Source organism: Arvicanthis niloticus, chromosome 23, assembly GCF_011762505.2.
Source record: "Arvicanthis niloticus isolate mArvNil1 chromosome 23, mArvNil1.pat.X, whole genome shotgun sequence".
Classification (NCBI taxonomy): Eukaryota; Metazoa; Chordata; class Mammalia; order Rodentia; family Muridae; genus Arvicanthis; species Arvicanthis niloticus.
The window spans coordinates 449,636-472,953 of record NC_133430.1 but is presented as its reverse complement, the minus strand read 5'-3'; the positions used below and the strand labels follow the sequence as shown (position 1 = coordinate 472,953).

The window sequence follows — 23,318 nt, the reverse complement described above, 5'->3', positions numbered from 1 at the left end:
TTCTTTTTTGTGAAATAATTTGAGGAATATTAGTGTTAGTTATTCTTTGAAAGTCAGGTAGAATTGTGCACTAAAACCATCTGCCCCATGGCTTTTTTTTTTTTTTTTTGTTGGAAAACTTTTAATGACTGCTTCTATTGCCTTAGGGGTTATAGGAGTATTCAGTTAGTTTACCTGATCTTGATTTAGCTTTGGTAAGTGGTATCTATCTAGAAAATCATTCATTTTATTTAGGTTTTCCAATTTTGTGGATTATAGAGTTTTGAAATGAGAATAATGATTCTTTGAATTTTCTCAGTGTCTCTTGTTATTTCTTTCTTTTCATTTCTGACTTTGTTAATATTGGTACTGTCTCTCTGCCTTTTAGTTAGTTTTCCTAAGTTTTTGTCTATCTTTTTGATTTTCTTTAAAAGAAAAAAAACCAGTTTCATTGACTCTTTGTATTGTTTTCTTTGTTTCTAATTGATTGATTTCAGCCTTGAGTTTGATTATTTCCTGCCATCTACCCCTTCCAGGGTGTATTTGCATCTTTTTTTCTTCTAGATCATTCAGATATACTTTTAACTTGTTAGTATTAGAACTCTCCAATTTCTTTATGAGAGCACTTAGTGCTATGAACTTTCCTCTTAGCACTGCTTTTATAGTATCCCATAAGTTTGGATATATTGTGCCCTCGTTTTCATTGAATTCTAGAAAGTCTTTAATTTCTTTCTATTTATTTCTTTATTCCCTGACCCAGGGAATAAAACTCAATAGAGAGTTTTTCAGTTTCCATAAACATGTGGGCTTTGTGTTGTTTCTGTTGTTGTTGAAGTCCAGCTTTGTTCCATGGTGGTCTGATTGGGGTTCAATATTGTATATCTTAAGGCTTTGTTTGTGACCAATTATATGGTCAGTTTTAGAGAAGGTTCCATGAAGTGCTGAGAAGAAGGTATATTATTTTGTGTTTGGGTGAAATGTTCTATTTGGTTTATAACCTCTGTTAGTTTCATTGTTTTTCTGTTTAGTTTCTGTCCTGATGATCTGTCTAGTGATTGGAGTGGAGTATTGACGTTTCCCACTATTAATGTGTGGGTTTCAATGTATGACTTTATCTTCAATAATGTTTCTTTTAGAAATGTGGGTATCCTTGCATTTGGGGCATAGTTATTCAAAATTGAGATGCTCTCTTGGTGAATTTTAACTTTGATGAGTATTAAGTATCCTTCCCTGTCTCTTTTGATTACTTTTATTTGAGAGTTTATTATATTAGATATTAGAATGGCTACTCCAGCTTGTTTCTTGGGTCTGTTTGGAAAACCTTTTTCCCGGCCTTTCTACTGAGATAATGTCTATCTTTATTGCTGAGGTATGTTTCTTATATGCAGCAGAATTATGATTCTGTTTATGCATCCATTCTGCTAGCCTGTGTCTTTTTACTGAGAAATTGAGTCCATTGATGTTGAGAGATATTAATGACCAATGATTATTAATCCCTTCTTATTTCTATGTTGTAGTAGTTGATTGAATGTGTGTGTGTGTGTGTGTGTGTGTGTGTTCCATTGGTTTTAATGGTAGGAAAGTATTTATTTCTTGTGTTTTTTAGATTATAGTTAGCCTCATTGGGTTGAAATTATCTTTCCAGTATCTTCTGTAGGACTGGATTAGTGGAAAGGTATTGTTTTAGTTTAGTTTTGTCTTGAAATATCTTAGTTTTTCCATCTATTGTGATTAAACATTTTGCTGGGTATAGTAATCTGGGCTGACACCTGTGGTCTCTTAAGGTCTGCAAGACCTCTGTCCAGGCCTTTCTAGCTTTATCTCAGATAAGAAATTGGGTGTAATTCTGATAGGTCTGCCTTTAGATGTTCCTTGGCCTTTCCTCTTGCTGCTTTTAAAATTCTTTCTCTGTTCCATATACTTAGTGTTTCGATTATTATATGGTGAGAGGATTTTCTTTTCTGATCCAGTCTGTTTGATGTTCTGTAAGCTTCCTGTACCTTTTAGGCATCTCTTTTTTTAGGTTAGAGAAATTTTCTTCTATGATTTTGTTGAAGAGATTTTCTGGGCCTTTGAGCTGGAAATCTTCTTTTTCTACTCCTGTTATTCTTAAGTGTGGTATTTTCATAGTGTTCCTGATTTCCTGGATGTTTTGTGCCATGAACTTTTTAGATTTTGCATTTTCTTTGACTGATATACGGATTTATTCTATTGTATCTTCTACAGCTGAGATGCTTTCTTCCATCTCCTATATTCTGTTGGTGATGTTTGTGTCTATAGTTTCAGTTCTCTTTCCTAAGTTTTCCATCTCCAAAATTGTCTTGGTTTGTGTTTTCTTTACTGCTTCTATTTCCCTTTTCAGGTCTAGAACAGTTTCATTTATATCATTCACCTGTTTCATTGTGTTTTCTTGTGTGTCTTTATATTTACTTAATTCTTCTTTTAATCCCTCTACCTGTTTGAATGTATTTCCTCAAGAGATTTTTTCATGTCCTCTTTAAAGGCCTCTATAATCTTTATAAGATCAGATTTGAGATCCTCTTCTTGTGCTTCAGTTTCATTTATCATTAGGATATCCAGGGTTTGTTGTAGCAGGATAGTTGGGCTCTGGTGTCACCATATTGCCCTAGGTCTTGTTGATTGTGTTCTTACTCTGTCATTTAGGTATCTGTTTTTCCCTGGTGTTGATTGGATCCTAATGGCAGCAGGACTTCTTGGGAAGGTGAGGAGAGCAATGGGCCAGACAGTAGAGGTCAAGATACTGGACTCTGCTGGCTGTGCCTCAGGCAGGCTCCACTTTGCAGGCTGTGTCCTGGGCAGACCCTACATTTCAGGTACTGTGAGCAGCATACCTCTGCAAGTTGTATGAATGACTGATGAGGTGGTGAACTGATCTGACGAGGATGGGATTAGTCAGGCAGGGCTCCAAGCTGCTTTCCGTTATTTTTGTTATTAGAGGCTGAATTATGCTTGTGTAGCTATCTTCTTTTGGGTTTGTTGGAAGATTACTTTCTTGATTTTTCTAGGTTGTAGTTTCCTTCCTTGTGTTGTAGTTTTTCATCTATTATCCTTCATAGGGCTGGGTTTGTGGAAAGATATTGTGTAAACTTGGTTTTGTCATGGAATATCTTGGTTTCTCCATCTATAGTGATTGAGAGTTTTGCTGGTTATAGTAGTCTGGGGCAGCATTTGTATTCTCTTAGGGTCTGTAAGATATCAGTCCAGGATCTTCTGGCTTTTATAGTCTCTGGTGAGAAGTCTGTTGGGATTCTTATAGGTCTGCCTTTATATGTTACTTGACCTTTTCCCCTTACTGCTTTTAATGTTTTTTCTTTGTTTTGTGCATTTGGTGTTTTGATTATTATATGACCGAGGAAATTTTTCTGGTCTAGTCTATTTAGAGTTCTGTAGGCTTCTTTATGTTCATGGGTATCTCTTTTTCTTTTAAGTTATGGAAGTTTTCTTCTATAATTTTGTTGAATATATTTACTGGCCCTTTAAATTGAGAATCTTCACTCTTATCTATACCTATTATCCTTAGGTTTGGTTTTCTCATTGTGTCCTGGATTTCCTGGATGTTTGGGGTTAAGAGCTTTTTGTATTTTTTTTTTCTTTGACAGTTTTGTCAGTGTTTTCTGTGGTGTCTTCTGCACACGAGATTCTCTCTTCTATCTCTTGTATTTGGTTGGTGATGCTTGCATCCATGACTTCTGATCTCTTTTCTATTTCCAGGGTAGTCTCCCTTTGGGGTTTCTTTATTGTTTCTACTTCCATTTTTATATGCTAGATGGTTTTGTTTAATTCCTTCACTTGTTTGGTTATGTTCTCTTGCCATTCTTTAAGGGATTTTTGTATTTCCTCTTTAAGTGCTTCTATCTTTTTTATCTGTGTTCTCCTGTATTTCTTTAAGGGGAATTTAAATTTATTTATGTCCTTCTTAAAGTCCTCTAACATCATCATAAAAAGTGATTTTAAGTCTGAATCCTTCTTTTCCAGTGTGATGTGGCATCTGTCTGGACTTGCTATGGTGGGAGAACTTGGTTCTGATGCTGCCAGATAACCTTGGTTTTTGTTGCTTATGTTCTTGCCCTTGCCTTTGGCCATCTGGTTATCTCTAGTGCTACCTGCACTCACTGTCTCTGACTGGAGCCTTTCTCTCCTGTTATCTTGCTTTGTCAGAACTCCTCAGAGTCCAGATGTCTCTGTGATCCTGTGATCCTGAGCTCCTGGGTGGAAGAGCTCCTGGGACTCAGGTTGCTTCGAGGATCCTGAAATTCTATGATCCTGGGCATGTTAGAACTCCTGAGAATCCAGCTTCCTCAACTGCTCTGAGTGCAGTGGATTCTCTGCTGCTGTGAGTGCAGTGGTTCCTCTGCTGCTCTGAATGCAGTGGTTCCTCTGGGATTCGTCAGTATATGGTGTCTTCAGGGGAGCAGATACATCTAGGAGTCTGCCCCAGCAGAAAGGATCAAGTGAGGGGAGGAAGGTAAGTGGTATTCCAGAGGGCTGGGTTTGGGTGGGTGATGTGTCCTGAGTGCCCCAAGCTCTGGGGTGCAGCTCTGTTGCAGAGAGTTCTTACCTGCTGCTCTGATTACAGTGTTTCCTCTAGGATGGGTCAGGATATGGTGTCTTCAGGGGAGCAGACCAAGAAATCTTTTAAAGTGCATTGTTTTTAAGGTTTGTTGTTGTTTTTTGTTTGTTTGTTCTTTACCAAATTCTATATGCCCCTCCCCACTTCTTTTTCCCCCTCAAAAAGCTTTTGGAACATTTAAGTTGTGTATTTGGTCAGTTTCCCCAGTTGCTTAAGGACCGATGTACTATTAGTAAAACCACAGCGTGGTGGCTGGGGTTTAAAAATTCAGAATAAAGAAAAGTCACATCAGAAGACCTGTGTTCCAAATGAAGGGGATAGTGAATGAAAGTTTTGATATCTGCTTGTAGGAGGACCTAAGGGGGGAGGAGTAGAAGAGGAAGAGGAAAAGGAAGAGGAAGAATGAGGTGAGGGAGAGAGAGAGATGTAGGAGTCGCCATGGATGACCACTCATGTACCATGTACCAGGAGCAGTCCTGGGTAACAACTTATATCTAGGTTAGTTAATTGGGAAATATCTATAATTATATGGTCGTATTGTTATTGAGCATTACCAAATATATAAAGCTTTTGATTAGTATTTAAGCATTAGAGTCTCATTTCCTATCAGGCCCACGTGGATGGTGGGATGGTCTGGGCAAGGCCCAGGCTTTTGGAGACATTGTGGGAGATTGGCAGAGCCATCTCCCACGCTGACATCTCATGAAAATAGAAAATAGGCTGCCGAATCTCATGGCCACAGGTCTTGCCTAGTCGAAAACATGGCGGCCCGGATTCACAAGACAGATCGGGTGCCACTGTTTTTAAATATCTCCCGCAACATCTGCTCATTCCAGAAAACACAGATTCTTGCTTCTCTAGACAGTGATTGATGACAAATGCTTTGAATAGCAGCTGCCTTAAGTAAAGCAGCAAGAAAACTCAAGGTAGTGATTAGTGTGGCTGTGCTCTTTGCTACCCTGAATAAACAAGTCTTGTTCTCTGCAATGGGCACACTCTTCCCTTCACCACTCCAGTCCAGACTGCCATATCCCACCTCTCCTCTTGTCCAAGTTCTTATCCAGATTAGGATCTAGTACTGTGGTGAATTTTGTGTATTGAAGGATTGGGATAGGAAGAATTTCAGGAGGCTGTTGGAAACAGCTTGGAGCCCAGATGGGAAAGCACTGGAATTTTCGGGTGTGTCTCTCAGCATGAGCCTCCCACAAACACATCACCATTAGGCAACTTTGTTTCAGATTCTTGGCTACAACTCCAGACTTTCTACAGCAGAAGCACTGAGGTGAGCCCAGCAGGCTCTATTTGATTAGGCCAGCAGGTGAATCTGGGACAGGGCTTTAAAACAAACAGGTTGAGGGACAGGTGATGACTGGGATGACTATATTGAAGGGTGACTCTATGGAGAACTACAAGAAATAACCTGGTGCCTGTGTTCCCAAGATGCTATAATCCTTCATCAAGGGGCTTGTGCCTTCCTGAAGTGTCATGTTCCTTCCATAGTAATATTAATATATTAATTGTAGCAGGTCCAGTGAGTGCTCTCCCTGTGAATAAGGGTTCTTGTTTTATTTCAATGGGTTAGTTTTTTTTTTTTTTTTAATTGAAAGGGTATATATTTCAAAGGAATCTTGGAATGTAAATTGTTCTTTCCCCCCCAAAAGAAATTAAAAAGCTCAGGCAGATGGCTAAATTGGCTTTTCATTTAAAACGTACTTTATCTCGCTGAAAATGCTTTCCCACTGAAAGACCTGTTTGTTGTTGTTGTTGTTGTTAATTAGAGTTTTCTAAATTTTGCTAGAGGACTTGAGCTCAGTCAGAGTGTGGTGTGCTAAGGACTTTTAACTTTGGACATCATACTTGGTAAAATCTAACCATGGAATTTTTAAAGAGCTGCCAGGAAACTTGAGGACCCAAAGAAATTTGCATATTGCATAATTCAATTTTTTAACTCAATTTTTAATGTAATTTCCCCTATCAGAGAAAAACTTGTTATTGGACCATTTAGGTTTTTAAGTATGCTACCTTTTAAGATATTTTTACCAGTGTCTTAGAAAATGCTAATCCTTCCTTTCCTTCTTTCTGTGCTCTTCTTCTCTTTCTTCTTTCTTTTTCTATTTTCTCTTCCTAAAGCCAGAAAAGGTTTTTAGTTTCTGTCGATTTTTTTTTTTTCTGTCTGTGAGTGATATCTTTCTTGGTACCTCACTCTGACTTGTAACTCACTGTGTAGTTCAGGCTGGCCTTGATCTCATAGCAATCCCACTGCCTCAACTTTCCAAGACCTGGTATTAAAGGCATGAATTACCATTTCTGTGAAAACAACAACACCCAAAAACACTTCTTTTGAAAAGAAGGCAATGATGGTTAACTTGAAAGAATTATAGCCAACACATTAGTCAGAAGAAGAAAGACTGTTGTTGGAATGCTGGCCAGCCTTAGGAAGCAACATTGGGAACTTTAAGACAGAGAAGAAGGAATTTTGTGTAACCAGGTATATGTGCTGGCTCTAACATTAGAAAGAAAGTTTTTCTATGTCAGTGTCACTTACTTTGCAAGTTAGTCATGCCCTATTACTTGGGCTTGAAAAGATTTTCTTTTGTATGTATGGGTGTCTTGCCTGCTTGTGTCTTTGTACCAACCTTGTGCATGCTGTACCTTCAGAGTCCAGAAGGCTGTGTTGGATGCACTGGTACTAAAGTGGGGAGTTACTACAAGGGAATAGAACCTATGTCTTCTGGAAGAGCAGCAAGTGTTTTAAATATAGCCATTTCTCTAGCCTCTTGAAGCTTATTTCCACTGAAAATCAGATTTTTAAACATTTTCAGTGCTGTCAAGGAGCAAGAGAAATCTATATGTAACACAAACTGAATCTCACTCAGAAAATGAGAATCCTAAACATAATGTTTACACTTTTAAGTGTAATTCATCTGTATTAACTATGTGGTATTTATATTAAAATACCACAATGTATTTATCTATTTATATGGTAAAAGATATTTTGTTTAAATTAAGTTCATATTTACATAATTAATGAACATTATATATAATGTCCTTTTAAAATAATTTCTTGTATTTTTGAGATTATTATATAATTACATTTCTCTCTTCCTTTTCCTCCTTTCAAGCCCTCATATATTTCTCTCTTTGCTCCCTTTCAAATTCATGGCCTCTTTTTTCATTAATTGTTTTTTACATATATATGCATATACATAGGTATTCAAAATGTAACAATATACCTTGCTAAGTCTGTATAATGCTACTGCTTGTATGTTTTCAGGGCTGAACATTTGATACTGCATAACCAGTTGAAGGAACCTTCTCCAGATCTCAGCATTCTTTAGTTACCTACATAGTTTTAGAAAAGCAACTGAGTAAAATTGGAATCCCTGGGTACAAGTTTTGAATGTCCTCACAGATCTAGCCAGATGGATTTCCAAGTGGTTGTGTTGTATCTATTAAAACTTCTACTAGAGTATATACAATTTTCCTTTTTATTAGGCTTTCTGTTTAGGATACCATATTGGTGAGATTTCACAGGTAAAGCTTTCCTGTCATAAACAAAAGACACTATCTCAAAGCATATTTCCTGGTCTTCTGGCTCTATAATCTTCCACCCTGAAATGTTTCCTGAGCCTTAGGTGTAGGGTTTGTGTTGTAGATAAATCTATTGGGGAGTGGGTACCCATAGTCAGTTGTTCTCTGTAATTGTCTCTTTCTGCTGCAGAAAAAAAAAGCATCTTGGATAAAGGGTAAGAGCTCACCTATCTGTGAGTAAAGAATGAGTATTTAGAATGCAGTTAGAAATTATGATTGTTTAGAAGAGTAGCAGTAGTAGGTTCTCTTCAGTTGGCTAGGTTAACAGTGTCTGGCATGAATTTCTTTCTATTAAGCAGATCTTAAGTTCAGCTGGATGACTGTCGGTTACTTTCAGTGCCACTATTATACCTTTTGGAATATCTGTACTGGTTCTAGTGATTGTTGTGCTGTGTAGATGTTCAACTGGGAAAGACTATTGATTGCTTTTTTTCCCTTGGCAGCTTGCACAGCTCCTTATAGTACTATAAATACTCAGAGAGGAGGCTTCCAGGTCAGATCCAGCTCAATTTTTCCTCTGTCTGAAGTGTCTGATGTTTTTAGCAATAAGATCTTACCTTCTGTTTCTAGGAGCCAACCAAGGGCAACAGCAGTAGTTTATATTTTTAGGCTATTTTTGGTCTCCTCTGATCAACAACTCAAAAGGAGGTTTTCCATGCTTAGCACTGGGATTTTGCTAGCTATTTTATGGCTTTGAGTGGCATTACTTCCTTTAAACTACTTACATATATAATTTATATGCAAAATTTTAAGTAAACATAAAATAATATGATTCCCTATGGTCTTGTCAAACAACTTTAGTATTTTGTATTCCTCCTTCTTTCTCTGTATTGCCTTCCCTCCCTAACCCCTCAGATATCCTCCCCCTCCACCCCTGCCTTTTGCCCATTTCCCACTACAGCATCTGTGGTGCATGCCTTTAATCCCAGTGCTTGGGAGGTAGAGGCAGGTGGATCTCTTTGAGTACAAGGCCAGTCTTGTTTGCGTAGTGAGTTTTAGGCCAGACAGGGTTACATTGGAAAACATCGAAGAGATGGAGTAGATATTACTGTTTTTTGACATGAACTACCAATAATTCATGACTTTTACATTGCTCTTCATGACTGCCTCAGTCAAGTGGATATTAAGATTTCATGAGTGTGAGATTCCTTTTGGGGTCTCAATTCTGCTTCCTTGGTATATTTCTGTTCTGATTTCACATTGTATTACTTGACACATATTTATAATAAATGCCGATAGCTGGTAGGCAGTGAGCATTATCGTGTTCCTCTTCTGGATTATTATTAACTTTTGTCTTAAGCATTTGCAAAGATAAAAACTTGTTTTAAAATGACATGCTTCAAAAACAGCATACTGTGTATGATAGCTGTTAGAACTAAGTGGTGAGTCCCAAACAAATCACACTATGCATCAGGTCTCACATGGGAGGTTTATTGGGAGGGGAAGTAGAGGCAGCCTCTGGGAAAGGAAGGAGAGAAGGGGGAGCAGGGAGAACAAGACTTTTATTAAGCTTATGGTACATGAGCAAAGTGACATGTGACAGGGCCCATGGTACATGTGCATAGACTCAGAAGAAACACTGTTGGGCTGCTAAAGATGATGTGTCTTGACGCTGGGTCCCTCAAGAGCTGGCTATAAAGATGCCTGATTGTCATGAAGTCACTTCTAGCTGTCCATGGATGTGCCTGATTGCCAACATTAGCTTATAACAATTTTGATTTTTCAATTAAAAATAAAAGAGGAAAGACACACACACACACATATATATATACATACATATATACATGTATATTGGGATTGCATTAGTGTGTAGAAAAATTTCAAAGAAAAATTTCAGACTTGTTATATGTAATTTTCTAGTAGTCAGGTATTTTCTATTTATTAATGTGTCAATTTATTATTCTTTGTCTTATTTTTGAGGTGTTTGCTGATTATTTTATACTGACTCACTAATGAATGCTTTACCAGGGTAAATTATTTGTGATTATTTCTGAATTATCATAAAAGAAAATACTAACATACATTTCAGGATATCTACCATAACAATAGACATATGTAGATATTCCTACATGAAGTCTTCTGTTAAAATATGAATGAGAATTTTTTTAGATTTTTTTCTCTGCCAACTTACTTATATGTGCTTACAATAAATATGCCTCTATTTGCTTTGTAGGTGACAAAATGCTAATCAGTGAAAGAGCCTATTGTTGGCCAAGAGGAATTGGTCGAAGTAGATCTGAAGGAAATTTGGTTGATATGGAAGCCTCAAAACTCTCAAAAAATCACAATACTACAGGTAACAGGGATTTATAATATGATGTATCTGTGTAAATAAATAATTTCTAGTACATATGGAATGTTTGCCTCTAAAAAGTGCTATGGAACATTTACAAAATTATCAAGTACAAGTGCTATCACAGAATAGAATATCATTAAAAATAAATGTTTTCTTAAGAAAGTACACTAATAGGGGCTAGACAGATGCCTCAGTGGGTAAAATGATTGCCATGTAACCATGAGGATAAGGCTTTGTTTTTCCAGTATACACTAAAAGCCATGCATGGATGTGCATCTGTAGTCCCAGCACTAGGAATCAGAGATCCCGAACTAATCAAGTGTAACTAATCAGTGAATTCTAGCTTCAATGCTGTCCCAAAGATAAGGTGAAGTATCATAAAGGAATACACCTGATGTTGACTTCTGGCCTTCACAGGTAGATATATGCAACACACACACACACACACACACACACACAGAGAGAGAGAGAGAGAGAGAGAGAGAGAGAGAGAGAGAGAGAGAGAGAGAGAGAGAGAGAGAGAGAGACAGAGAGAGACAGAGAGAGAGAAAGCTCATTCACAGATAAAAACAGGTATCAAAAGAGGCACAAATTTTTGTTTTTCAAAACCCATCTTATTAATTCTATTGTCTATGATGGCTTTCATTGTCCCTAAAGCAGTATCAAATGCACAAAGTCCACATGTTTGGGATTAGTATTTCTATGAAAGAGCCAAACAAATGCTACTCTAAACATGAAATTATCCTTATGCTATGGGATGTATTATGAATGTTTTCTGTGTTCTTCTATCCCTTTCCAAGGATGTAATAACGTGTTTCTGTGTCTAGTGACATCCTATCCTTTACCAAATACAATCTTTCAAAAGTCCAGTAAATTCACAGGAAATCTGTTTTTTCAGTGTGTCTTTTATACACATACAAAATATATTGTTAACTCTATTAATAAAATGTTACCAGAAAATGAATAAATAATGATGATGTTAACTTAGAAGACTATTTTGAAAACTCTTTCAATTATGTATGAATATGTTTGACATTTCTTAGATATCATATGAAAAGAAACACTTCAAATTAATCTTTTGTATATAAAAAGATCAACAGGTCAATGTTTAAAAAATCTTGATGTTGACTGTTTTTTCAGTTTACTTTGGGTAAATTAAACATAAGATAATAAGGTATAACTTTATGCTAGCATAAATAAATGTGTTAAATACATTATTAATTTATTATAATATGTAACTATATACTGTACTCAACATTCTTTACTTTATATTTTATGATATCTTAAGATAAAATTAATATACCTCTACTAAAAACAACTTTGTATAAAATGCCCCTTTCCTCATCATAAACAAATTGATACAATGTACTCCTGAGCTTGCAGTAGACATTAGCCAGGGGATCAAAAGTGGAAACCTAAAGTAAGTTTTGAGTTTTTAAGGTATGAAGAAATTAATCATGCTTGTATCTTAGACTCTTACTTCATTTTATCTTTGCTTTATTTTTGTCTAAATAACAAGCATGGCAAAAACGAGGCTTGCCTCACAACTGGCCAGATGCTTCTACTCTCCATGGTGATAGAGATGCCAAAGCTACAAATCCATTCTGGAGTGAACTGTCTGCCTCAAACCCATTTCTGGATGACATCACACGGCTAAGAGATAACAAAAAGAGAGATAATATGTCTATCTTGAAGGAAGATCCTTTTCTTTTTTTAAGACAAATAGAAATGGAGAATTCTTTTGATTCCTCTGGTGATGAACTTGACATGGATCAGGGGCTTAAGTCATCTTCCTCAAGGAAGTCAGGAAAATCTAAGAGTGTTTCAGAACTCTTAGATGTCTTAGGTGATACAACACACACTCATCAAAGTATACATAGCTCTGACCAGATCCTAGTACAAGACTTAGAATGGCTTCAAAATGACCGAGAAGCATATAAAATGGCTTGGCTAAGTCAACGTCAGCTGGCCCGCTCTTGCCTAGATCTGAATACAATTAATAAGAGTCCTGGGTGGGCTCAAACACAAATTGCAGAGACCATTGCAGTTTGTAAATTAAATCACCAAGGAGGGTCTATCCAATTACCTGACTCAGACATCACGATTCACGTACCCCAAGGACACGTAGCTGTTGGAGAATTCCAGGAGGTATCTCTGAGAGCATTTCTGGATCCTCCACCAAAGCTGAACCATGATCTCTCCTGTACTGTAAGCCCTCTCTTGGAAATCAGGTTAAGCAACCTGAATACCATGGAAGCTATTTTGTTGGAGATGAAAACTGGAGCAGAAGTGAAAACAGATCCTCTGAGCCAAGTCATGACAAAAATGGTGTGTTTGCACAGCCTGGAGAGAGAAGGCCCTTTCCAAGCGCTAAACAACTGCTATATCTACAAAGATATCATCCAAGCTAAGCTTCTTGATCTGAGCCATGTAATGTATATAGTCATAGCTGCACAAGCTACGATTATTCAGCCACCAGCTGCTACTATTTGGGATTATATCCACAAAACCACCTCCATTGGAATTTATGGACCCAAATATCTCCATCCAAGCTTTACTGCTGTTTTCACTGTTTGTGGACACAACTATGTGCCAGAAAAATTTACAGTCTCTGACATTAGAAAGGGTGGAAAAAACACAACTCCAGTTGTATTTCACCTCTGGGGGAAACATTCATTTTCACTTGACAAGCCACAAGATTTAATTATTTCAGCTTTTTCATGTGATCCTGATTTTGAAGTAAAGGAAGAGGGAGAAAGAAAAGTAATTGCACAAAGGCAATTGGAAACAGGTGTGGTAATTCATCAACAAGTTTTCTTTTCTTCAGTTGATCACAGAGAGATGCACTTGTTTGTTTTCCGGGTTCAGGTAAAGCCCCCCAATGGAAAACCAGTTACACAGTTCTTTGTCACTTCACCTGATCCAGCCCCAAATCTAAAACGGTTCTCACAACTGCCAGGCTTTTTCCAGAAGGAGAGAGAAAACAGGAGAGTGCCTTTATTGTCGACGGGACTTGTTAAGTATCCCACTTTCCAAGACAAAAAATTGAACTTTACCAATTATGGCGTCACACTGAAGACAGTACTGAGGCAAAGTAAGATTGACTATTTGCTTGAGTATTTAAAAGGGGACACAATTGCCCTTCTTGGAGAAGGTACAGTAACAGCCATTGGACAGTCCAAAGTGAAAGAGTGGTATGTAGGAGTCCTTCGAGGTAAGATCGGACTTGTGCATTGCAAAAATGTCAAGATGATTTCCAAAGAACAAGTGCTAACAATGTCTGATGGCATTTTAACAACCAAGAATCTTCTGGAACAAATTGCCTTGCCATTTAAAAATCTGACTTATATATACTCTGTTGTATTGACCTTGGTGTCAGAAAAAGTTCATGACTGGAAAGTTTTAGCTAATGTCCTGGGTTACTCACATCTGGCACAGGAAGATTTTGATACAATTCAAGCTGATAAGGAACCAGAAAGGGTCTCTTACATTGTCAAGAAGTTAAAGGAAGATTGCCATGAAGACAGAAATACCAGGAAGTTTCTTTATGAACTGATTGTGGTGAGTATTGATTGATTTTTGAGTGTTTGTTTTCTTCAAACATTTAAGTATTATCTATTACTTCATCAGCTTAATATTCTTTTGTATGTAATAGTACTTCATGACTCCAGTAATGATTCTGCTAGTACTGTATTTAGTATTTAATAGAATTCTCAAGGGTCAACTCCTTACAGCATATATTGACCCAACTTAAGAGCCTTGTGGAGAGTTATAAACAACTGGCTTTAAAACAGAAATTCAATGTTATAGTAATAAAATATCAAAATGATATTTCCAAAGAACATTAAAATATGCTTGTATGCATAAAGACAGTCATTTCTAAGTGCTAAATGCTAATGCATTCTTCAAATAGTGTGTATATATGTGATGGGGTGGGGCTTAAAATGCTTTGTAAGTACATGTTAGTAAATGTACTGAATAACTGTGAAAACAGTGCTCCTAAATCCTAAAATGATGAATCAGGCCATGAGCAGAGACATGTAAAAAAAGTAAATTTTAATAAATCTGAAAACAGCAGAGGAAAAATTGGTGAGTGAATTCAATCTGTGACATTAATAATAATTTTCATGTTAAAGAAATATATTAACAATTAGGAGCAGTTAAAACAACCAGAGCTCCCAGGGTCTACACCACCAGTCTGGGAGCACATAGAGAGGTACCCATGGCTTCAGCTGTATATGTAGGGGAAGATGGCCTTGTCGGGCATAGATGGGAGAGGAGGCCCTTGGTCTCCTGAAGGTTGGATGCCCCATTGTGGGGGAATTCGAGGGTGGGGAGGTTGGAGTGTGTGGGTAGGTGGGGGCACATCCTCATAGAAGCAGGAGAAGAGGGGATGCGATGGGTGTTTCTGGGTGGAGGGGTAATGGGGAAAAGGGATAACATCTAAAATGTAAATAAAATATCTAATAAAAATAATTTAAAAAAACTTTAGAATTATAGTGTCTAGATTGCTAGTGGACATTTTATTATGTTATGCTGTGTTGCGGCCCTCTCCACTCCATGTTTGGCAGCCATTGTTTCCCGGCCCAAGCTGCCGCTAGGTCTGCGGGTCAGGGTCTAGCAAGAGAGAGGGTGGGGATAAAGGGGAAGAGATGCGAAGAATGGAGACAAGACAGAAGTTCTGATCAAGTCTCGTTTATTGAAGGGAAATCTGGGATACCACATGCCTTGCAGGTGTTGATATGATATAAGCCTTACAGGCATGGATACCACGTGCACCTTACAGGCATGTATGGCATGGATAGCACGTGGACAGCATGTGAACTGCAAATGCCTTGCAGGCATGGCTACCACGTGCGCCTTGCAGCTGGGGGCAGTAAACAGCAAAACAAAATATGTGGGATATCAGAGTGTGCTTCAGCTGTTGTAGGCTGTTGAAAAACAAGTCTCATGTCAGGGTATATGGCTCAAGATCGCTGCAAAGCTGATAGCTGCTTTCTGCTAAAAGTCGGCTCCCAACAATGCTGTGTTCTCAGTGACTATGGGCCAAGTGACTGAATAGTAAAAACTACCCTGCCCAGTATAAGCCACATATTCATTTTATAATAGCTTCTTTTTGTAACTTGGATGTTCAGCATAGACTCACAGAACTACAAACAAAAAGTTGAAAGTAAGTTATCTTGGCCTAATGACCTGAACATTTATGTCTGATCATACCAGAAGGTTGGGAATGGAATAATAAATCAGAATAACCTGATTAAACAATCTGGTAGAGACCCATTCTACTAATGCTAAGCCTCAGTGGTGCCATTAAGACTCCTTTCTGGAAGAGGCTTAGGCTTGGCCATCTGTTAGCAAAGCAATTGATCCTTCTAAGGTATAGAGTTGAATATTCAAACATTTATTGTGTAAGTGTACGTTTTTCTTGCTCTGTGTCTTGATGGGCCAGATTGAGAAGTTAAGAGTGATTTGTCTACTTAATATATGATATTTCTGAAAGTCCTTCAGCATGTGATTTATATCTTAATTCTAGAAGATTAGGTAGAATGCTATTGTCACCACATCCATTATAAAAAGCATTGCAAAGATATAGAAAATATTTCTTATGAAACTGTTCTTTGCCATGGTAAAGCCATCCCACAGAAACTTAAGTGTACTTTGGAGGCCTGCTAACCTGGCATTGTTTCTCACTGGGGCCACCACTTATCAGTATAAATAGAGGGGTCAATAGAACTTCTGTCTACAGTTCATGAACTGTACTTCTACCTATAGATCTCATGGGGATATATATGGTGCATTTTTTATTAATTTAGTTTTATTTACTATTTTGTATTGGTAGATAAAACCCCTGGGTATCCTTACATAATGAGGAAGTGCCAAGCATGTTTACAGATATATTCCTCAAAGCATAAAAGAAACTCTTAGACTTGCCTGAAACAAGGTAGAGATGTGAGCAATAAATGAAGAAATAGTCTAATAGAATTTCACTTTCTTGTTGTATGGAGTGTTCACCTTTATTAGCTTTTGGTTTATATTAACAGAATCACATTAGTAGTGATTTAAATTCAGAACTTCTGTAACTTTGTTCAAAATTAAAGGAGTATTATATGTCTATTCAATAAACATGATTCTAGAAAAATTTAAATTGCATTTTATTGAAATAGATTCTCTATTAATCCTCTGGCAAGGGAAAGAATAAGTTTTTTTGAAAATGAGTAATTACTTCCAGATTCAGAAATTATTAATTGTTGGAGTCATGGGTACTGATGAAAGGGTGGATATTGTTCCATTAAGAGATTAAGACATATGTAAGTAAAATGATTTATCCATGATCCCATGGTTTGCTACTGAGGCTGTAAAAACATTCCCCTAACTCTAGTATAGTCATGATCACTGTAGTTGCTTGTTGAATTTTCTTAAATATGAATCAGCATTCTGAGTTTAAAAACCTCAACTATATATGTAGTTGGGAAAGGGATTCCAATACATTTCTAGAATATATAGTGTAAATTATAGTTTAGAGGGAAAAATCAATGAGTTGTTTCTAAATATGGTACATACTTGCCGTTCCAGGCTCTGCTAAAAATGGATTGCCAAGGGTTAGTGGTGCGTCTTATCCAAGAGGCTGTTATTCTGACTTCAGCTGTAAAGCTTGGAAGAAGCTGGAGGGAACTTGCTGAGAGGTCTGCAGGACTCACTAAGCATCAGATGCAGGCATATGAAAATCCTCACCGAGGAAAATCTGGAGATGTTTCACCAGAGGTAAGATTTTCATATATTCCATTTAATGGTGACAGACTATGGGCAAGTAAAGAAAATGAGAGTTAGTCTTCTTCATATTCATGAATTAATTGAAATAACATTCAGGGGACCTACTAACTACTAGGATTACATCTAGGTAATCCTGTTGGAAGTGTCTGAAATATATGGTCCTCATTCATAAAAAGCACATTCATATTTCTCTTGTTGAAGTTCATATTAACATGGATTTTGATTAAATTAATCTATTACATCAGGACAGTGAGGACACAAGGCCAAAAGAATAGAAGTCATAGAATAGGTATATTTTGGAGTCAAGCAATAATAACAATCAAGTCAACCCACACAAGATATACTAATCAATATCAATATACAAACAATCATTTATGACAAATAATAAATGTTTGATGATGAATATGAGGAGAGTGTATGATGTGGGCCACTGGAAATGACGGATAAGCAATATCAAAGAGCCATGTTACCTCTTGGAATTCTATGCACAATAAGAATTATAAATGCCATACACAGAACAAAAGCATTTAATACAAAGATATTCATCAGAAAACTTGCTTGTATCAGCAGTATTATTACATGGATTCTGCTATGCATATAGCATGTACATATTTCTTCAGACTTCCATAAAAGCAATGTGATCTGATTTTCATTGAATTAAATAAAAATATTTACAGTGATAAAATATTTTTAAGGTTAAAATGTATTTTTAAAATGTTAAAACTTCTTCAAGATATTTTAGCTAAGGCCATATTCTCTGTTTTGAGATGGTGATATTAGAAGCACCAGCTATATGTTCTTTAATCGTTTTGAATAGTACAAGTGAACATTTACTTTTGAGATTCTTCTTCTTTCTGTGAAGCAACAATTCTGTTAGGTGACCAGGTTGCAGACTTTCCATGAGGTGTTCAGTCAGTTAATACCTTCCAGCTGGTATCAGCTGGACAGCTACTGAGTCCCTGAAACCCAGCCCACAGGCAAGGACTTGTAAACAAAACTCTATCCAGGAGCATCTATAGACTGGATACATATGTCCTACTTATCAGCTGCACGTATGCCTGTAACCCTGGAAAGGAATTACAGACTATTAGTGAGCAGACTCTAGCATGAGCATAGCACACAAGATGAACACAAATGTTTGATAAGTGGGTTGAAAAATCAGGATGAGAAAAGAGTATTATGAGAATTGTGCTGCTCTGGTCCTGGCATTTCAGATAACCAATTACAAAGCTAATTGAAAGCTTCACTTCTTTTGTCTGCAATAGGGCCTTGTTTTTTAAGAGTTTTGTTTAGACTTACCAGAGGATTGTTTACCCTACCAGTCCTCCTAAGCATCTGGATTCTCTCTAATTGTGTTTATTGTTTGTGTTCCTAAAATCTTGATGCAGGCCTATTTTCCATTATTTACTTTCACACAGCCCAAATCCTAAGTGCCTAAGTCTATGTCTGAGACTGATAAAATCTCAGAAGCATTAGAAAAAGCCCCTAGATGTTTTTTTAGAGGCAACAGTTCAATTCCTTGCAGCTAATGCTAACAACTAGTGTCTGACCCATGTTATCACCTAGGTAAACTCCAAGGCATTTTGGCCTGAAGCTATCCTAAATGTCCTATAGCAAATTTTACCTGTTAGGCCACTTAAAGGGACAATGTATGCTAATTTCCATATCCTTAAAATGTCCCTGAAAAGTTTTATTCTCCTTGAAAAGAGATGGATTTTAGCAGGGCAGTGGTGGTGTACGCCTGTAATCCTAGCACTTGGGAGGCAAAAGGCAGAGGCAGGCGGATTTCTGAGTTCGAGGCCAGCCTTGTCTACAGAGTTCCAGGACAGCCAGGGCTACACAGAGAAACCCCGTCTCGAAAAACAAACAAACAACAAAACAAAAAAAAAAAAAAAAAAAAAAAAAAAAAAAAAAAAGAAAGAAAGACAGAAAAGAAAGAAAGAAAACAGAAAGAAAAAAGAAAAGAGATGGATTTTAAACACGATCAATTTGACAATTCAGGTAGTTGACTTATAAGTAGTTCTGAGTGAAAGTGCTGTGGGTGAGGAAACACCAGTTTAGTGGTTTTTTGCTACTTTGTTTCTTTCCTGTCATTCATTCTGGCATGAGATCTCCTGGGATGTTAACACCCACACTTGCCTGTTTCCCTCCTTTTCAACTTGTTTTTCTTCATTTTGTTTACTTTTAATATATTCAGCAATTACTTGGCACTTACCTGGACTGGGCACTGCTTTAGGAATACTATAAAAAGTATGATATTAAAACTAAAAAAATCATATGAGAGCCAAAATTTTCACCTAGCATGTTAGCAAATTAGCAAGTCCTAAAGCTAACTGTACAACAAAGACCTTTTTACTTCAAGACTGAGCATTCAACTCTGCACACCACTTGGAATCCAAAAGATGTGTCCAGGGCTGGAGATTAAAGCTACTCACTTCCTCTTTCATTTTTTATTTTCCTCTTTTCAAGTGATTAACCTGAAAAGGGGATAAGAAACTCATAAAATTAGCATATGAAAAAAACAGTTTATAGAAGCACTGGAAGACCCTCCTCCTGGCCACAGAACTTGTGTGAGGGGAAAAACAGTCTTCAGAAGTTGGAGGAAGATGTTGCTTCACTGACTCTCATGACCTAGGACTATAGCTTTTCCCAGTTGTTTGGCCTACTTCTCAGTAATCTCTATTTCTTCCACTATGCCTGTTCCCCTGGTACAGTTTTTTCTCTGCAATACAGGAACTTAGAAACCTCAGCTTGTTCTCCCAGGACTCAGATGGGCAATAATGGCATTATGTTGCTTCCAAAATTAACCTGATCTTTTTAATCAAGCCTGAAGCTCTGGTTGGTTGGTATTGTTGCTCTCCCCATGGGGCGGCAAACCTTTTCAGCTTCTTCAGTCTTCTCTCTAACTCCTACATGGGAACTCCACGATCAGTTCAATGGTTAGCTGTGAACATCTGCCTCTTTATATGTCATGCTCTGGCAGACCTATAAGGAGGCAGCCATATTAGGCTCCTGTCAGCATGCATTTCCTGGCATTCATATCAGCATATACCTTTGGTGACTCCACATGGGATAGATACCCAGGTTAAACAGTCTCCAGACAACCCCTCCTTCAGTTTCTGTCCTACACTTTGTCTCCATATTTCTTCCCATGAGTATTTTGTTATTCCTTCTAAGAAGAACTAAAGCACCCCACACTTTGGTCTTCCTTCTTCATGAGCTTCATGTGCTCTGTGAGTTGTATCTTGGATATTGCAAGCTTTAGGGCTAATATTCACTTATCAGAGAGTGCATACTATGTGTGTTGTTTTGTGATTGGGTTACCTCACTCAGGATAATATTTTCTAGTTCCACCCATTTGCCTAAGAATTTCATGAATTTGTTGTTTTTAATAACTGAGTAATACTCCATTGTGTAAATGCACCACATTTCTGTATCCATTCCTCTGTTGACAGACATCTGGGTTCTTTCCAGCTTCTAGAAAAGAAGCATGTGTGGAGCATGTGTCCTTTTTATATGTTAGGGCATCTTCTGGGTATATGTCCAGAAGTGGTATAGCGGGGTCCTCAGGTAATACTGTGTCCAATTTTCTGAGGAACCACCAGACTGATTTCCAGAGTGGTTGTACCAGCTTGCAATACTACCAACAATGGAGGAGTGTTCCTCTTTCTCCACATCCTTGCCAACATCTGCTATCACCTGAGTTTTTGATCTTAGCCATTCTGACTGCTGTGCAGTGGAATCTCAGGGTTGTTTTGATTTGCATTTCTCTGATGACTAAGGATATTGAACATTTCTTTAGGTGCGTCTTGGCCATTCAAGTTTTCTCAGTTGAGAATTCTTTTTTTTTAGCTCTGTTCCCCATTTTTAATATGATTATTTGATTGTCTGGAGAAGAAATTAGGGAAATGACACAATTTACAATAGTCACAAATAATATAAAATACCTTGGTGTGAATCTATCCAAGCAAGTGAAAGGTCTGTATGACAAGAATTTCAATTCTCTGAAGAAAGAAATTGAATATCACAGAAGATGGAAAGATCTCCCATGCTCATGGATTGGCAGGATTAATATAGTAAAAACAGCCATCTTGCCAAAAGCAATCTACAGATTCAATGCACTCCCTATCAAAATTCCAATTCAATTCTTCATAGAGATAGAAACAGCAATTTGCAAATTCATTTGGAATAACAAAAAGCCCAGGATAGTGAAAACTATTCTCAACAATAAAAAAACTTCTGGGGGAAATCACCATCGCTGACGTCATGCTGTACTACAAAGCAATAGTGATAAAAATCAAACAAACAAACAAACAAACAAACAAAGAAACAAACAAAACCTGCATGGTATTGGTATAGAGACAAGCAGGTAGATCAATGGAATAGAATTGAAGACCCAGAAATGAACCCACACACCTCTTGTCACTTGATCATTGACAAAGGAGATAAAACCGTCCAGTAGAAAAAGGACAGCATTTTCAACAAATGGTGCTGGTTCAACTGGAGGTCAGCATGTGGAAGAATGCTAATTGACCCATTCTTATCTCCTTGTACAAAGGTGAAGTCTGAGTGGATAAAGGACCTTCACATAAAACCAGATACACTGAAACTAATAGAAAAGAAGGTGGGGAAGAACCCCGAATACCTGGGCACAGGGGAAAAGTTCCTATACAGAACATCAATGGTTTATGCATTAAGATTAAGAATTGACAAATGAGACCTCATAAAATTGCAAAGCTTCTGTAAGAAAAAGGACACTGTCAATAGGACCAAATGGCAACCAACAGATTGAGAAAAGATCTTTACCAATTCCACATGCAATAGATGACTAATATTTAATATATACAAAGAACTCAAGAATGTCACTTTTTCAAATCAGCAACAACTCAAATTATCTTCTAAGTTACTACACCTATTTTATTAAAGCAAAACCATAATGTTTAGAACCAATCAAATGTATATGATCAAAACACATTTTAAAATTATTTTGTAGGTTTTTAAAAGACTTAGTTTTATATTATGCATATGGATGGATGTTTTGCCTGCATGTTTGTCTGGTGCCTCTCTAAGCCATATTTGACATCAGATTTCTTGGAACTGACCTTATAGATTGTTGTCAATCTCCATGTGGGTGCTGGGAATTGAACTTGCATCCTCTGTAAGAGAAATCAGTCATCTTAACTGCTGAGCCTTCTCTTTAGCCTATGGGAAACACATTTTAAAGAACATGTTTCTTTCAGAAAATATATACTGTACAAAGATGTAAGTAATGCCAACTTTTTTTTTGTAAAAGTTAGTATTAACTAGTTAGTATTGTCTGCTTCTGGTACCCTTATTCTCTTACTGGGTTTCCTCATCCAGCTTTAATATGAGGGGAGGTGCCTAATCTTATTATAACTTGATTTGCCATATTTGGTTGACATTCCTGGGAGGTCTGCCCTTTTCTGAAGGAAAATGGAAGAGAAGTGGAGGGAACAGAGGGGTCTGCAAGGAGACGAGGGAGGGGAAACTGGGTCAGGTTATAATATATAAGAGAATAAATTATATAATAAACAATTTCCTTGTAGTTTTTCTGTGATATTTAAATTTTTAATTTTAAAATACTAGAAAAATATCACAATTTAAAAGTCCGATTTTACAGAAAGAAGATCAGCAGATTTCAGAGCTCACACATTCATAGCCCTGAGGCAGATCCTCAGCCAGCCTTCTGGATTTTATTAACAAATGTGACATTAAATTCTCTGTAACTCTCTTCCATGGACTCTCTAACAATAAACACCAGGTTCCTCCTTTACTATTCACTAAACACCCTGAAGGTTCATTTTACACTTTAAATTGCCTCTGCCCACTCACCTCTTCTCTATACAGGCACCAGCAGGCCTTTGAAGGGGTAGTTCCTTTGGCATGTCACACTGGGCCACTGTCTCCATGGAAACTCAGTAAAGCTAAGATGCTTAATCACCATCTGTTTTTCATCTCTGAAACTATTCACATGGAGAACACTATAGCCAGCCAGGTATAATCCTTTTTGCAGTCACCTTTTAGTGCAAGTTTAATTCCCTCTTGTATTTTCTGGAAGCAATCTTTGTT

General features: G+C 37.3%; 1 protein-coding gene across 3 annotated transcripts in view; it reads left to right on the top strand.

Moving 5' to 3' along the window:
- The window catches only part of Macc1 (MET transcriptional regulator MACC1), a 78,318-nt gene that overhangs the window by 39,398 nt on the left and 15,602 nt on the right, over positions 1–23,318 (top strand). For 2 of the 3 annotated variants that reach the window (XM_076920910.1, XM_076920912.1), the window contains exons 2-4: positions 10,335–10,457; positions 11,977–14,018; positions 17,031–17,219. In XM_076920910.1, the coding sequence (XP_076777025.1) occupies positions 10,343–10,457; positions 11,977–14,018; positions 17,031–17,219 (2,346 nt within the window). In that variant the 5' untranslated portion in view covers positions 10,335–10,342. Of the gene's footprint in view, positions 1–4,167; positions 4,466–10,334; positions 10,458–11,976; positions 14,019–17,030; positions 17,220–23,318 lie in introns of those variants that run through there. The other variant, XM_076920911.1, reaches the window with a different exon arrangement.